This window comes from Psittacula echo (assembly GCF_963264785.1).
Source record: "Psittacula echo genome assembly, chromosome: 4".
Classification (NCBI taxonomy): Eukaryota; Metazoa; Chordata; class Aves; order Psittaciformes; family Psittacidae; genus Psittacula; species Psittacula echo.
Genome location: NC_137738.1, coordinates 6338552 through 6353937, shown reverse-complemented (window position 1 = coordinate 6353937; position 15386 = coordinate 6338552). Strand labels below are relative to the sequence as shown.

The 15386-nt window shown below is 54.0% G+C and overlaps 1 protein-coding gene across 1 annotated transcript in view; it reads left to right on the top strand.

Moving 5' to 3' along the window:
- Positions 1-15386, top strand: part of PTK7 (protein tyrosine kinase 7 (inactive)) — a gene marked incomplete at its 5' end in the record, with an annotated part of 36474 nt that overhangs the window by 8967 nt on the left and 12121 nt on the right. The window contains 3 exons of the mRNA XM_080615313.1: positions 13759-14052; positions 14598-14700; positions 15170-15360. Coding sequence (XP_080471439.1) covers positions 13759-14052; positions 14598-14700; positions 15170-15360 — 588 coding nt within the window. The remainder of the gene's footprint in view (positions 1-13758; positions 14053-14597; positions 14701-15169; positions 15361-15386) is intronic.

Sequence of the window (15386 nt, the reverse complement as noted above, 5' to 3'; positions counted from 1 at the left end):
CACTGCTGGATGCACGGTGCAGTTTCTAACTTGCAGCACCGAGGTGGCTGCTGGGAGCAGCTGGTGTGTGTTGTTGGGAGCGCCATTCCTGGGAGCAAACAGGTCGAACCTGCAGTAAACCAAGCTGCAAAGCAGGATGCTCCAGAGACTCACTCACCTCGAGCTGGACCCGATGGAGCAGCCTTGCTCCATGGGGAGCGCGGCTGCAGGATCGATGCAGCCCCAGCATGTATGGCATAAAGCATCCCCAGCCTCTGTGCCAGCTGCTTTGCTCATGGGAAGGCAGAGTGGCTGGATGCACGCGGAGGCAGCTGTAGGCAGGGGTGCAGAGCTGAATCCCTGCTGCAGTTGCCGGGGCATGGGTGTCATTTTCAAGACTGTCGCTGGATGATCACTTACAGCTCACTTACAGCACAGTGGGCTACAAGCTGTCTGGAGAGCTTGGCCAGCTGGATCTTCCTTGCTTCGTGGCAAATCCATCTGAGTCTCGACGGGCGGATAACTGAGGGAGTCTCAGCTGTCAATACACCGCCATGACCTGGAGAGAGGTTTAAAGTGTTTATCCCAGAGCAGGGCTTGGGAGGTAAATAAGCTCCCCCCTGCCTGCTTCCCTGCAGGCAAGGCTCAGGGATGCAGCTGCTCCTTTGTCCCGAGCTCACAGGGTCTTCAGCGCTGGAAGGGTGCTTATGGGTAGGCCTGAAGTCCTTGTAGGCTGCTTAAAGATATAGTTGTTAGCAAAATGGAGAAGGGGCAACACCAAGGTTACTTGTGCTGGTGTAATGTGAGTTCTTGTTGGACCCCTTGTTGTCCCCTCCAGCTGCTGTCCCTGCTCTGTTGCTCTCGGGGTGTTTGTGGGGCTTGCTGGTGAGCTGTTGGGTCTATTGGGTAAGGTTGTAACCCAGACCCCTGAGAAACCAAGGTCTGCAAGATGTACTGACCAAGCACATCCAAAGGCCAGCGTGGGTTTGGGTGGTACTGGAGAGGTTTTGCTCCTTCAGGTGGGTTTGGTGATACTCAACCAAGGCAGAGGAGCACCTCACTCTGGCAGCTTCAGTGCCAAATCTGTTGGAGAGAGACTTTTGACAAGGGCATGTTGTGATAGGACAAGAGAGGATTAAACTGCAAGAGACATTAGGAAGAAATTCTTCCCTGTGAGGGTGCTGAGGCCCTGGCACAGGGTGCCCAGAGAAGCTGTGGTTGCCCCATCCCTGGCAGTGTTCAAGGCCAGGTTGGACACTGGGGCTTGGAGCAACCTGCTCTAGTGGAAGGTGTCCCTGTGTGTGGCAGGGGTTGGAGCTGGGTAAGCTTTAGGGTCCCTTCCAACCCAAACCGGTCTGGGATTCTATGAAGTCTGCTTCATTCTCAAGCAAACAGTGCTGGAAGGAGCAAGAGGCTTGCAGACAGCAGTGTGCCGTGCCCTTGGCTCAGGTGCTGACCCAGCTGCCTCGCTGCATGGAGAGGAGGCACATTCTCTGTGTGTTGGAGTGCCTGGATCTGCTTGGAGGCCCCGTGCGTGCTTCTTGTCTTCGCACTGCTTCCCTTGTCCTGGCCTCCTCCCCCCCGCCCCCACCTCCCTCTTTTGTCTCTGCAGCCTGAGTTTCCATTCTCTGGGCTGGCTGAGGCTCCTGTTTGCTGAAGGGAAGAACCACACAGCTTTATGGAGCTTGCTCTGGCTTTTCCCATCATCTCCTGGAACGGCATTTCAGCTGGAACAGGAAAAACGTGAAGCCCTGGCCAGAGGCTCCCTCCACACACAGAGCACTGGCTGTTGTGGAGGAATCCCTCTTGGCTGAGCTTGGGATGGCAGGAGCTAATGTCAGCCTCCAGCCCTGAACTCCAGTGAAGGGGTAAGGATGCACTGGCGAGCCCTCTTGTGATACCTACAGGTGCTGACCCCAGCTGCTGTGGGATGAGTTCCCAACTGCATGGACCTTGTGTGTGAAGCAGTGCAGCCTCATTGCCTGCAGGGTCTCACCTCCAGCCCCGGAGCAAGGAGCACTGAGCCTGTCTGGCTGTTCAACACCATCTGGGCTCTGGGCTGCCAGCACGGTTTTGCTTGGTGAAGACCTTTGGATTCTTACATGCCCCTTGCTTGAATTGTGGGGGCAGCATTGTCATAGAATCCCAGCCTGGTTTAGGTTGGAAGGGACCTTAAAGATCATCAATGGGCAGGAACACCAAAGGCCGCTGCACAGGGAGCACATGGCTCATCCCGTCCTCGCTTGGCGCCTGTTCGCCGTGTTTCCTTTTGTGGCAGGGAAGTGCACTACCTTTGCAGTGCTGGCCAGGGCGCTTGGCCTTCCCGTCAGCTGTGTCTCCAGCCTGCTGCGCGCTGCCAGCAGCACATGTCAGCTATAAATCAGTGTTCCTGGGGAAGCCAGGGGATCGCTCAAGGGCTCTGAGCAAGCCTGGGAGAGTCGGCTGGCAGGAGCGGTGGGTGCAGCAAGCCTGGTGATGGTGCTGAGTCACTACCGAAGCATTTGTGTTTCTCGCTGGGGCTTGGCAACGGGGCTGGCGATGTCTGCTCAGCTGGCAATGTCTGCTTGGGAGCCTTTGGTTGACGCACCATTGAAGATGGTTTAATTGAGCAGCAGGATTCCCAGCTCCTGCGCCGGGCCTACAGCCTTCCTGTCTCACTTGTTCCCTGTTTATCTGCCACAAAGGTACTGTCCTGGCCTTCCCGGGGGTCTTGTGCCCACCGCTGCTTGTGCTGCTCTGCAAGCAGGCATGGCCCTACCTGCCTGACCAAAGCAAGTTTTTCTCTCCTGCCAACATGTGCCTGTGCCCTGGGTGTTTGGGCAGGACAAAGCTCTGGTCTAGCTGGTAACTCTTCCCTGCTCCCCTCTGGCACTGCACTAAGGGGCTTTGGCTGGTTCTTTGGGCTGAGGGCTTGGGAGGTATCGGGAGAGACAGTAAAGGCGCAGCTGGCAGTTCAGCTCAGACACATGCTCTGTACCTGAAGACCACTAGCAAATCACTCGGCCTTGGAGACAAACTGTGCAGCATCGTGGCTGTCCCACCAGCCCAAATAAGCCTTCAGTGGGTTATTGGTTGGTATCCCCTGTGCTTGGGAATGAGGAGGAACCTCCTGTAACATTCCCATAGCTCTGTGGCTGCAGAGCAGCACCCTTGTTGCTGTTCTTGCTCATTGCCAGAGCAGCAGCTTGGGCAGTGGGAAATGCCTGGACCTCACTCCCCAGCGCTGCCCTGTCCCTGACTGCAGAGTTATCGTGTCATGTTGCTTTGGGGTGCCTCTTCTCTTAGCCTGCTGCCTGGCCTTGAGCACACAGGAAAGCAGGGTCTCTGCTTGCTGCTGGTGCAAGGATGAAGGCACGGAGCTGTGGAGGAGAAAAGGCTGCAGAGCTCTCATGGCAGAGTTATGAACCTGAACTTGGGATGGTCTTGGAGGAAGCAAGCCTGAGGGGAGTGGGCTGGGATTCACAGGGTCTGTGCTGGGGAAGCAGGATGGGGAGCGTGAGGCTCAGAGGCATGGAAGCCCCAAACTTGCTTGAACTGGATGGGTAAGGTCAGTGCCAGGGTGGCCTGGCTGCCTGGCGTGTGCCAGCAGCACCGGGGGTCTGCAGCCGGGTGCCTGGGCTCCCTGTTGTTGTGGTGAGCCCCCTTCTCAGGTTCACTTGCCTTGCCTTCTGCAGCACATGTGTGAGCAGCTCCTGCCTGCGTTGGGACCCGGGGCTGCACGCAGAGCATTCACCTCCCTGCTGTGTGTGTGTGATAGTGAGCTCTTCCCATGGCCGCCTGCACCCCAGCGCATTACTGCAAGCGCTGCCTCTGCGCTTGCTCCAGCAGTGGATTTACAGCGTTCAAACCCCAGTGGCTTTGTTCTGGTTTCTTGTGATAGTTTGGCTTAGCCATTCCCAAGTATAGCATCCTAGGCCTGCAGGAGAAGGAGTTGCCAACCACAGGGGAGATCCCTCACAGCCTCCAGCCTCTTTGAGCAGTCTGGGAGGGACTAATGGGCATTGTGCTGTTTGCAGCTTTGCTTGTTTCGATTCTGGAGCTTGGTTTGCAGGGTAGAGTTGGCTTCTCAGTGTTTGCTTGGAGCCTGTGTTTCAAAGCACCCCTCCACGCCGAGGGCAGTGAAGGGAGATGCTGTGGGCCATGAGGGACAAGCTCAGGCTGTGCTCCCATTGCAGAGCAGTTGTCACTCACTGGTAGGCCAGCAGCCAAGATGTTTGCAAACAAGGGCTTGTATCTGCCATATGATACTGGGCTCGAGTGAGGTCCATGAAGGTGGCCAGGGTCTGGGCAGATGTAGTCTTGCATTAGCACACAGAGGTGGAGGTGAGGAAAGAGTAGACTAGCTCTGCGGTTTCCATTTGGGACCCAAGTGAAACAGTCGAGTACTGTGAGATGAGCAGAGCTCATCCCAGCTGTTAGCGGATGGGGATGCCTGTGTGCCTGCTTTCATCCTGGGTTGCTGCTTCTCTGGATCAGTAAATCCCACCTGGAAGGTTGCTTTGCAATTGAAGCACTGCTCATGGGTGCAAATGGCTGTGCTACCTGCTCATGTGGTGCGGCTGTCCTGGAAGCATGTGGAGAAGAACTAGATGCATGGCCTTTGTGGTGGTGCACAGGCATTGCATCTCCAGCAAGTCCACAATTAAACCACCATGAAACAGAGGGTCAGTGTCCATCTGAGCAGATCCGTGTTCTCAGAGCTGGGCTGTTTGATCTGAGTGTGTGGTACAACTGTAGGATTAAATAGATGGTGTTTCCCTAAATCCCTCATCGTCTTGATCCACCCCAGTCTGACCTTGCTGGGTTTACCCCAGCCTGGAGCTCTGAGGTGCTGGTGCAGTTCCTCCCAGGTGATGAAGCTGAAGCCACTCTAGCTGAGCTTTTCTTGGGAATGCTGGTTTGAACCCATCCAGTTGTGCTGGGGATTCAAACAGGAGTTTTTCCTGGGTGCAGAGCGAGTTTTTGTTTTTACTTTAACTGGACTAGGAAATGACATAGTTTTATAAGGTTTATGTGATGGGTGCCCGAAGGCTTTCCAGATGTTGGGCTTGATCAGGCGGAGCCTGTCATGTTCAGAGCTCGTTGCCTGCATCAAACCATTTCCATCTGGCCTGGTGGGAGTGTGTGGTTTATTGCAACTCTGCCCGTCTGAGAGGCTTTCTCAACTGGAACCTCTTGCACAGAGGAACATTCTGGCTGGAAACCATTTGGAGATGCAAATCTCTCTGGGTGTTTGGCTTGGCTGCTGTTTCCGCAGTATCTGCTGAGCAGTGGAATAGGTTGTGTGTGGAGCAGGCGTGCTCCAAGCAGCTGCTTTATGTGGCTGTAGGAACTGACCCGTGAGGCAGAGGGATTGCTTGTGTTATTAAGCATTCATGGTTTCTTTCTTGCCTGCTTCTACAGCTTCAGCTGGTGCAAATGAGCTCGCTGGCTCTGTGTGTGTGACCAAGAGAGGAGGAAAAGCTGACCCATATGTTGTTCCCAGTCCTAGCATGCCAAAAATCTTGGTCTTATAGGAGCGTGTTCATAATGAACTGTGCCAGGAAACACATGGCTTGCTCAAGCCATGAATGGGAGGTTCTGTATGGGGCCCTGTGCTCACCAAGAGCCTTGCAAGGAGAAAGAGCAGATGCTGGCGTGCATTACTTGCTCTACGGCAGCCTGCATCCTCTGGGCTGCAGCGGATGGGGAGCAGGAGGTGGGATCAAGGTACTAACGGTTTGGCTGGTCCAGTGACGGCAGGGAAGGCAGGAGTGGTGTTACTGCCTGCTGCTCTTTGTGGCTCCCCTGGCCTGTGGAGGGCTGGCTTGCTTCTATGCAGACGTGGTTGTTCGCAGTGGAGGCTGGGTTGGAAGGAGCCTGGGCGCTGCAGGCAAGCGAAGAAGTGCTGCTGACAGCTTGGGATGATGATTGTGGATGGGGAAGAGAGAGAAACGGAGGGATGCGTGGAGTCCGTTGGGCCCCATGTGTCATAGGGACAATGGGGCTGTGCATGCTGTGCCTGGCTCCAGCAGGAAGGAAAGGCAGTCAGGTGAGAGTAGCAGCACTTCCATGTCTGGAATGTTGCTCTGTTGTAGAAACTGCTGCCAAGCTGCATGGGCTAAGCTGCTGCTGAGTGCACACCAAGCATGTGAGGAGTTAAAGCTGCCTGCAGTGATTGGAGCCTTGTTCTCACTGTGTGCTCAGTGCTTCCTCTGGACCAGTAAGCTAGGGATGCTCCAGCCCAGTGATTTGATTGCCCAGCCTTCATAAGCAAGCAGGGGCTTGAACCCAGAGTCTGCTGCTCTTTGATCCAAGAGTGGCTAAAAGCAGATGGAGCCATTCCCAGGGACTTGGCAACAGAAGGAATTGCTGTCTGCAGGCAATGATGTTTAATAAATTGCTCCTAAAGGCAAGACCTGTTTGATAATGGTTTCTCCGAATGTGTTCTTGAAACCTGTGAGAGTCCAGGACCCCAAACCCTAATGTGATCCCTGCTGTGCCTTTTGTTGCTTTGGGATGATCTTTTCTGAAAACACACCTTTGATACCAGACTTCTGCTGTGGCCTAATGTCTTTCCCAGAGAACATGGTTATAAATCAGTCCTGTGTTTGTGGCTGTCCGTGTGCATCCCATATCGAGTTCCTTTGGGACATGGGACCTGAGTGTGAACTTCTCAGTCCCTTCTGCTGAGGTTTGATGCTCTTTTCCTTAAAGGCTGCCTTGTGGCCCTTAGCTCTGCCCCTGGGCTTGCAGTGAGCTGGGTTCTCTCCGTAGCTGAGCCCTGGGTTGTTGATTTTCTTGGGGTTAGCAGCACCTAAGCATGCTGCTGAGGGATGCAGTGGCAGCTTCAGAGCAGTGATCTGCCTGCATCTCCTTGCCTTGTTACAGGTCTACAGAGCTGAGAGCAAGTGCTGCAGAGTGGTGAGTGCATTAGCTCTTGGGAATGCTCATCCAGACTTTCCTTTTCCATCAGTGATTCCTCATCAAAGAGGAATATCCTGTGTGGCTGCTGGGTTGATTGCAGAGGCTTTGCTTCCTCAATGGTCTGAGCGGTGGCAGTTGCAGAAGCTTTAAAGGTCATAGTGTGGCTATGGCGCGGTGGTGATACATCAGTGGTGGATTCGTAGGTGGCAAAAGCTATCACTGCCACCTTGCTTTGCTGAGGTTTGTTAATCAGCTGCAACATCCAGAGCTGTCACTGGGTCAGAAGCGGTAAAAGTGTCTCTTGATCCTGCTCTTTAAGCCTGAGGCTGAAGGGTGCAGCCTGAGGATAGACTTGGGCTACACCTGCTGCCCACCTCCAGTTAGTGGAGGGGGCTAGGGCCAGGTCACCCTCCTCTCTCCCAGCTCTACCACCAGCCTCCCCTCTGCAGGAAGCGCACTGTGTGGTTGCTGCAAGGTGCCCAGGTGAACTGCTGTGCTCCTTGCCCCTTGGGTATTGGAAAGGGCCCTGCAGGTCTGGGGAGCTGAGGAGAGCAGGCTCCCTGCCTGTGAGCTGCTGTGGTGCCTTCCTAGGGATCAGGGCATCTCTGCTGTGGCATGGGAGCATTTGGGGTGCTCTCTGCTTTGAGAGGCCAGAACAGACACTGGCCAACCATGTCCTCTGCCCAGAGCACTCCGTGGGGACCTGGCTGTGCCTGTTTTTGCAGGTCTTTGTTTTATCTGTGCCTTGTAAGCCATCTGTCCCCCTCCACAGGTGAGACACATCTGAGGCCTGATGCTGGCAGGGGAGAATTGTAGGAGGGGGAGGAAGGATGTACTTTGGGTGCTCTGGGCTTTGCTGTGCTGGGCACTGTGGATGAGTCACAGCTCCTCTAATCTGCTGTTCCAGATGCAGAGCATTAGAAGAGCTGGCTTGCACATCTGGCTAGGTTGACCCAGGGTGAACTTTGCTGGAGTGTCCCTGGAATGAGTCTATGGAATAATGCTCCTGGGGCCTGCCTGACTGCAGTGTGGCTGGGCTACAAGCTGCAGAAAACCTAAAGTGCTGGGCTTGCTTTCCAAGCCAGGAAATCTTAAACTTCCAAGAAAGCCCTATCCCAAATCCCATTCTCATGCTTCCAATTCCTCATTTCGTTGCAAGCAGCTTTGGGATTACTACTATCCTTGCATCAGCTGTAATGTCAAGATGTTGGTAACTTATGCTCTCCAGAGGCACCCAGCTCGAACAGGGCATGCCTGGGGATGGGTGGCTCAGGGTTAAGGGGAATGTGGATCTCCCATGGGGCTGAGAATGTAGAGTGGTGCAAGAGCTCTGGGCAGGCAGGGTCCTGCTGTGCTGCTGCACATGCCACCACCAGCCAACTTGCCTGTTGCTTCCCCAGCATGGCTGGAGGTGAGTGAGATCAGGGAACATGAGCTGTGCCGCAGCTGAACGCTTTGTGGTCGAGACTGCATTCCCAAGCGATGTTGTAGGCAAAGAGACAATGATTTTTGGATTGCTTCAAGATGTAGGCGACTCAGTCTGTCAGGCAGGGCAAGAGATGTGCTGCCTGCTCTTCCCTAGCTTGCACAGTTGCTCTGCAGCACCCGGATGGCTTTGAGCTACTGGAGTGCCTGCAGGCAAGCAGTGTGTGGGACTGGCATGGGTTTTCCATCAAGTGACAGATGGAAAACCTGGCTCGGGTCGAGGCTTGGCTTCTCTTGCTGCCCCACGCTCTTGCAGCCTGAAGGTTTGGGTTTACTGCCATGACCGGGATTCACCAGGCGGCATCCATGGTGCTCTTAGGCCTCTTGGTATGGCGCAGAAGGTGGGCTGGATGCTTTTGCTGCCAGACCTTGGTCAGACTGCCCCAGGGCCACAGACCCTCTCATTAACTGCATCCCTAAATATAGCCTTAGAGCTCTACAGTGTTCCTGGAACGTACCAGAACTGGTGCTACCCACTTGGGAACAGGGATGTGGGGTCCCCTAAAACTTTAACCCCAGTTTCTCAGTGCTAGTTTCTAGCTCTGCCATGGCTCCTTCAGATCCTTACTACTGGTTTGGTGCATTTTCTTACAGCTCTGGCTGACGGAAACAGCAACACCAATGTCTCACTATTCTAGCTCTGGAGAATGGCTCAAGCCAAAGCCATTCCCACAGTGTGCTGCAGTCTGCTGCCAAATCGCTTCAGTAATGCTATGGCAGCACTTGAGGGGTTTGGCTACCATGGGGCTGGGTCTCCTTTGCCAGATGTGCGGAGAGCCCTTTGCTCCCTGTGGCAAAGCTCTCAGGATTGACAACTCGCTCTGCAGGCAGCGGTGACTGACTTCATAGGGCTGCTCACACAGTCTGTCCTGGATGCGGCTTTGCTGGTTTCGTTTGTTACCCTGAAATGCCCTGCACGTGCTCAGCCCACTGTGGCCTTTGGAGGAGGCAGCAGCAGTTGAGTCCTGCAGGTATCCTGAGCCCTAAAAGCAAACTGAGATACACTTGGTGGAGATTCAGGCTGCCAATGCAGGTGTTAGTGAGTGTTTTTTTTTCCTGGGAAGCTGCTATTTGCCTCCTTAAATAAATGAAATAGATTTTGCACAGGGAGTACCTCTGCATGAAGGATGCTGTGTGCTTGTGTTCAGATCTTTCCCATAAGTATGCTTTCAGAGCCGGGATGTGATCTGAGCCTTTTCTTCTCCCTGTTCTTTTGTGTCCTGCTGGTCCCTGTTCCCTCCCTACGTGTAGTTTGCTCCTTGGTGTGTGTGTGATACCCTGGGGATCTGTATGTACCAGTGAGACTTCCCTGCACTATTTGCTTAACCTTCATCTCTTACCTTTGCATTTTACTTGGATATCCTACGAGTAAAATGCCACTCGGTGTTTTCGTGCAGGCTGCATTTCAGATGTGTTTATCTAATCTGGCTGCAGCTTTCCTGAAAAGCTTTCCATAGCCACAGTTGAAATGGTTTGAAGCCAGAAACATGTGTTGAGGGTTTCTTTTTCTCCCAGCCAGGGGTGCCTGGTGTCACATACATATGCAGGGAGTGGGTCTTTGCCAGCACACACATTTGGGACTGCTGCTTGGCGCTGGCATTGAGGGACTGTGGCTGGCTCAGCTGTGTTACATGGGGACAGCTCTGCACTAGCCTGGGCTTGCTAAGCCGACTTCCAACAGACTTGGTGGTGCTGGGTGTTTTGGGGATGGCTCTTGCTAAGGGAAGAGAAGGAGTCCTTTTGCCTCTTCCAGCAGCTCCTAGCAAGGCAGCCCAGCCCCGATTAGCTCCTAAATCCACAGCAGGAGCATGCTGTTGTGAAGGTATCCACTCAGACTGAGCAAGGGTCCACTTTGCTCTCCACCGAGTGCTGCAAGAGCTCTCTCATCTGCCAGCTGAGGCAGTTCTGGCAGTGTCTAAGCCATGCCTGACCATGGCTCTGGGAGGTCCTCTAGCCAGGTGAGTGGAACAAGCAGAGATATTTTATTCTTCATTCAGCACAGGTGGTGATGTCTGATGACGTTATGCAGATTTTTCCAAACTCTGGCATAATAGCATCCCACACAGATAGCTCTGTGCTTATGCAGGTTTCTTGAGCCTCTGTCCCCAAAGCCCCGATGAGGTGAAGGGAATGGAGAGGATGTTTGAACCCTGCTAACTGCAGTCATTTCCTGGATCAGGGCTGTGGAGCTGCTATGGGCAAGTGCAGCGCTTCCCATCTCCGAACACTGGGCCCTGGTGCTCTGGATTTAGAGTGCTGTGGAAAGCTGTGTCTAGCCCTGGGTTTTTCATGTTTGCCACCCCGAAATGTCTGGATCGTATTTGGCTACTACGGGTCTTTCCTTGCAGCCCAAATCTAATATATGGTTGGGACCATGGTTTCCAGCCGTGTGCAGCCAGTCCATCCATGGCACCTTGATGCTATTGTCAAAACAAAAGACAAGGTTGTTACTCTTACTGCACTTTAACACTTATTTATGCCAGTTTGCTTTGGCACTTGTGCTCATGAGGCATTCATCACAGGGACCTCACCTGAGCTGAAATGTCCATTTTCCCCAGGATGGAAGATAAGGACATAAATACCTCCGTCTGTCTCACCAAGGGACTAGGTTCCAGTGTTTTCTGACACCTGCTTCCCATGTGGAGCTTGTGCCAAGCCTTCATCACATCCCCTGTGCACAGAGCCACGTCCTCCTGCCTGGATGTGGGGAATGCTGGAGCAGCAGGATGCATGTGACAAGGCTGCTGAAGCTCTTGGCTGACCAGAGCCAAGTGAAATGCCGTTGTGCTGGCAGTGATGGGCAAAAGTGACTCTGCTGCTGGTTAGTGTTACACTGCTAATGCTGACAGTTTAATGATAGAAGTACATCTAATATGAAATATCATGTCTTAATACCCTAATGGCCTGTGCCTTCAGAGAGGCATCACTAACTCCAGCAGTAGCATGACCAGTAGACTGTGAAAAGTTCTGGGATGCTGAGATCCCAAGAGCAGAACTGATCCATCTCCTTCATGAACTCTCCTAACACTGCCGCCTTGCACGTGATTTGTACTGTACAGGTATGGTTTGATGGACATGTGCCTGATGCCCTGAAGAATACCTGTGGAAGAGAACAGACCCAGCTCCTTTTAGGTTCAAACCTGAGTGGATTTGACTGTCCTGTTCCCTTTTGTTCCTGTCTGTCTGTCCGTCCCAGCAGCCTGTTTTAGGATAGGTTCAGCTCCTGGTACTCTGGAGCTGTTGTGCTATTGAGTGTGTAGCTGTGTTCGCATGGGGTTGGGTGGTTGCCACCTTGTTGAGTGCTTTTGGTGAGCCAGATCTGATGCGTGGGGAGCAAGATGTGTGTACCTATGTGAGACCATACATTCCTGCACATTATCACCTTGGGGCATGTGTTCATCTTGTGGTGGTTATTAGCAACTGTCACAGACCAATGGATGGTGGCCGTCTGGGGAGATGCGTGGTAGCTGATGGTGGAAACTTCACTGGACATGCTGACCCTTTGAGCACAGCATGCTGATGGGGCTTAGCTCAATATGGGATCCAAGAGGTAGGACTTCAGGCATTGTCTGCAGCTCTGTCATTCAGGCCACAGGGGTCAGTCTGTGGCTACTCCCAGTGGCCTTCAATACTTTGAGTGCAATTGACAAGTGCTGTCAAGAGGTGGGATTTAACCTGGCTGGGGCAGTCCCCTGGGAAGGTTGCCTGCACACCACAGTCAATGGCACAGTGGGATGCTGAAAGTAGAAATCCAGGCTTTTGTGGCTTTGTTGCTCTCTCTGGAGTATGAGGAAGTGTGTTAACAGACACAGACCGAGGTGCTCCTGCTGCTCACTGGAGCCTCATCCTGGGGAGCAGCAGCACCAGATGAGCACCTCTGTTATGCCTCACTGTTGCTGTGCGCAGGAGAGCACAGACTGGCTGTGCTGGAAGTGTGTGGCTGGCGCTGGGGTGCCTATAAGCGCTGCAGGCAGGAGAGGCTGTGCTTGACGCTTGTGCTACACGGCGAGCTCCAAAGGCTTTTCAGCCTGGAAAGGGCTCTTGAGGCTTCCTGGAATGTAGTGATCTAGATGCCCCATTCAAAGCGTCCCCTTCAGAACAGTATCCCTTACCCTTAGCTCTGTGTGACTGAGATGTCCTGTCAAATTGTGTCCCTCTACCAGGCTTTTAGACAAACCACTCAGGATGATGTGGCTGAGCTTCCAAAGAGGAGCTTCCCTTCAGGTGAGCTCTGATCTCCTGCTCACATAACTCATCCAGGCAAGCACTTTCTGAAGCCGTTTTCCTCGCAGTGGTGTGAACGCACCGTTTTGACCACTTGTTCACACTCGTGAGAGACTGCTTCTAAGATGCTCAAAATCTGCCTGGCTTGGCCTCTTTCCCTGCAGAACGTGGTGCTGGGAACAGAGTCCAACCACAGTCGCTGTCTGCTGAACTGCCTTTTGTCTGCTTTCCTTTCTGCAGCCAGCTGGTAACCGGAGCAGAGCGCCCGCATGGCCGGGCAGCAGCCGGGTTTGGGAATGTGCTGGTGTGGTCCCCCTGCAGCCACGTCAGGCAGTGCCGAGGGAAGCGCTGGCTGCTCTGTCCCCAGGACCCTGAGCTCTTGGGTGGGGGTTAGTGTATGGAAGAGGATTCTTCAGCTTTTCCACCACTGCAGAGAGATGCTCCTGGTCCTCCAGAGCATCTCCACAGCCGCTATCAGACCCTGAGGTCAACCACTGCAATTTCTTGTTGCCGCTCCTACTTGGGTTGGTAGGAGCAGGTCACTGCTACATCCTCTCCTGCTGTGTTTATTCCCACTGGAGGTCCTTGTATCAGACCAGGTTTTCTGGGTAATTTCTGAGGGTGTGAAGGTGAGATGGAGACATGATCCCAAGGAGAGAAGCTTTGAGGAAAACCCGGAAGCTATCCATAGGTGTTTCTGATCTGGGGCAATCTTGGTGCATGGCTGGAACTTAGGACATGTCCCAGAAACTGGGACTAGAGGAGCTCAAAGAAACATCTGAGCTGCCCAGGAAGCTGCTTGCTCTCTTAATGTTTTGGTGACTGATTTCCTGGCTCATACACTGCAGGACACCTCTCTGCTCTGCTCAGGCTGGGAGTGCAGCACTCAGTAGTGGGTCAGGGAAGCACCCTCCTAATGCACCTAGCCCCAAGGAGAAGAGGGCTCTCCAGTGATTGCTGGAGACACAGCCTTAAAGCAGCTTTGCTGGAATCTGAGCACAGATCTGTCTGAACTCCCGCACTGGGGATTGGTTTTCAGATGTGTTTTGGGGTACGTGTCTCCTAACACAGTGGGTTTGGCTGTCTGGAGACCCTTGGGAACAGCACATCTTACCTAGTCCCTTCTCCCGTGCCCTAACTGTGCTCTCTGTTTGTGTCTCGCAGCTGTGGGGGCTCGGGCAGCGATCCTTTTCACCAAGGAGCCATACTCCCAGGATGCCCTGCACGGCCGCAGCGCCATCCTCCGCTGCGAGGTGGAGGAGCCCGCACACGTGGAGTTTGAGTGGCTGCAGAACGGTCTCCCTGTTCAGGACACGGAGCAGCGCTTCAAGGAAGGCAGCAACCTCCAGTTCGCTGCTGTCGATCGGCACAGGGATGCCGGGGACTTCCAGTGCGTAGCCAGGAACTTGCTCACTGGGGAGGAGGCCCGCACAGCCAATGCGTCTTTCAATATCAAGTGTGAGTGTGGGGCGAAGGTAGCCAAGCAGATGCCACAACCCGCTGCTTCCCACTGTGGACAGGGCAAAGCTCTCTTGAGAGGGCCTGAGAATGGAAACAGCTTTGCCTGCTAATGGGTGTGGGAGGGGTGATCAGGCAGAGATCAGAGGGCATGACCTGTGCAAGTAGGATTCCTCTCCAGCCACCATGTCCTTCATGCGCTTTAGGCTGCTTGTGTCTTTTGATATCCCTAAGGCTGTCAGAGATGATTTCTCCTGTCGCCTTCCCCATTTGTGTATATGAAAAGGGGATGTTACTGCACCAAGTGTGTCATGAGCACTGCAGATCCTTTCAGAGCCCCTCTTATCCCTCACAGAACAGTCACGCAGAGCAAAGTGGGACGTTTGCGTGGTGGGTGCCCCTTTACTCCATGCTGGTTTGAGGGCTTAGGTGTTTCTAAGCATGCTTGTGCCTTTATTGCCTGCTCTGGTTATTACGGAGTTGGCATCCACCCGGGCTCTGTAGGTTTAGGGAGCCAGCTGTGTTGTTATTCTTTGATCCCACAGGGATTGAGACAGGCAGTGTGGTGCTGAAGCAGCCGGCCAGCGTAGCTGAGATCCAGCCCTCCTCCACTGTGGTGCTGCGGTGTCACATCGATGGCCACCCGCGGTAAGGGTTGCCTCCCGAGGAGCGGACCCTGCCGGGGGCCTTTCTGCACCTTCGCTGCGTGCTCTTCTCTCCTCTCTCTGTCTTTCTCTCCTCTCTCCTATGAGGACTCAGTAGAGTCTAGGGAAGGCGAAAGGCAGGATTGATTGAGCCTGTGGCTGAGCACCAGGGGAGAAGGCAAACAGCCTCCTCGGAGCCGCGTAGCGAGGAGCACAGTAAGGACGGGCTGTCACAGTCCGGTCGCTGAGCTGCTTGGTGTGCTGCGGTCACTCTACGTTGCTTTACAATCATGTCCCGTCCACTTGGTTGCATGTCTCATGGCTTAGTGTCTGTGTCGGGGCCAGCCGTGGGGATCCAGGTGTGGAGAGCCAGGGAAATGGGCCATCTCTGGGCTGTCTCCTCTGCACACGTGCCCTTTGGGGAGCCCTGCTGCTGCCCAGCACTTGGTCACCCTCTTGCCTCTGTCTTGCAGCCCAACCTGGCAGTGGTTTCGGGATGGTGCCCCGATTCCCGACGGCCGCAGCACCTATTCTGTCAGCAACAAGGAGCGAACACTGACCCTGCCGAGCGCCAGCCCCGATGACAATGGTCTCTATTACTGCTGTGCCCGTAGTGCCGTCGGCTTTGTCTGCAGCCATAACAACTTCACAATTAATATCATCGGTGAGTTGTGTTCTGACTGCTCAGGG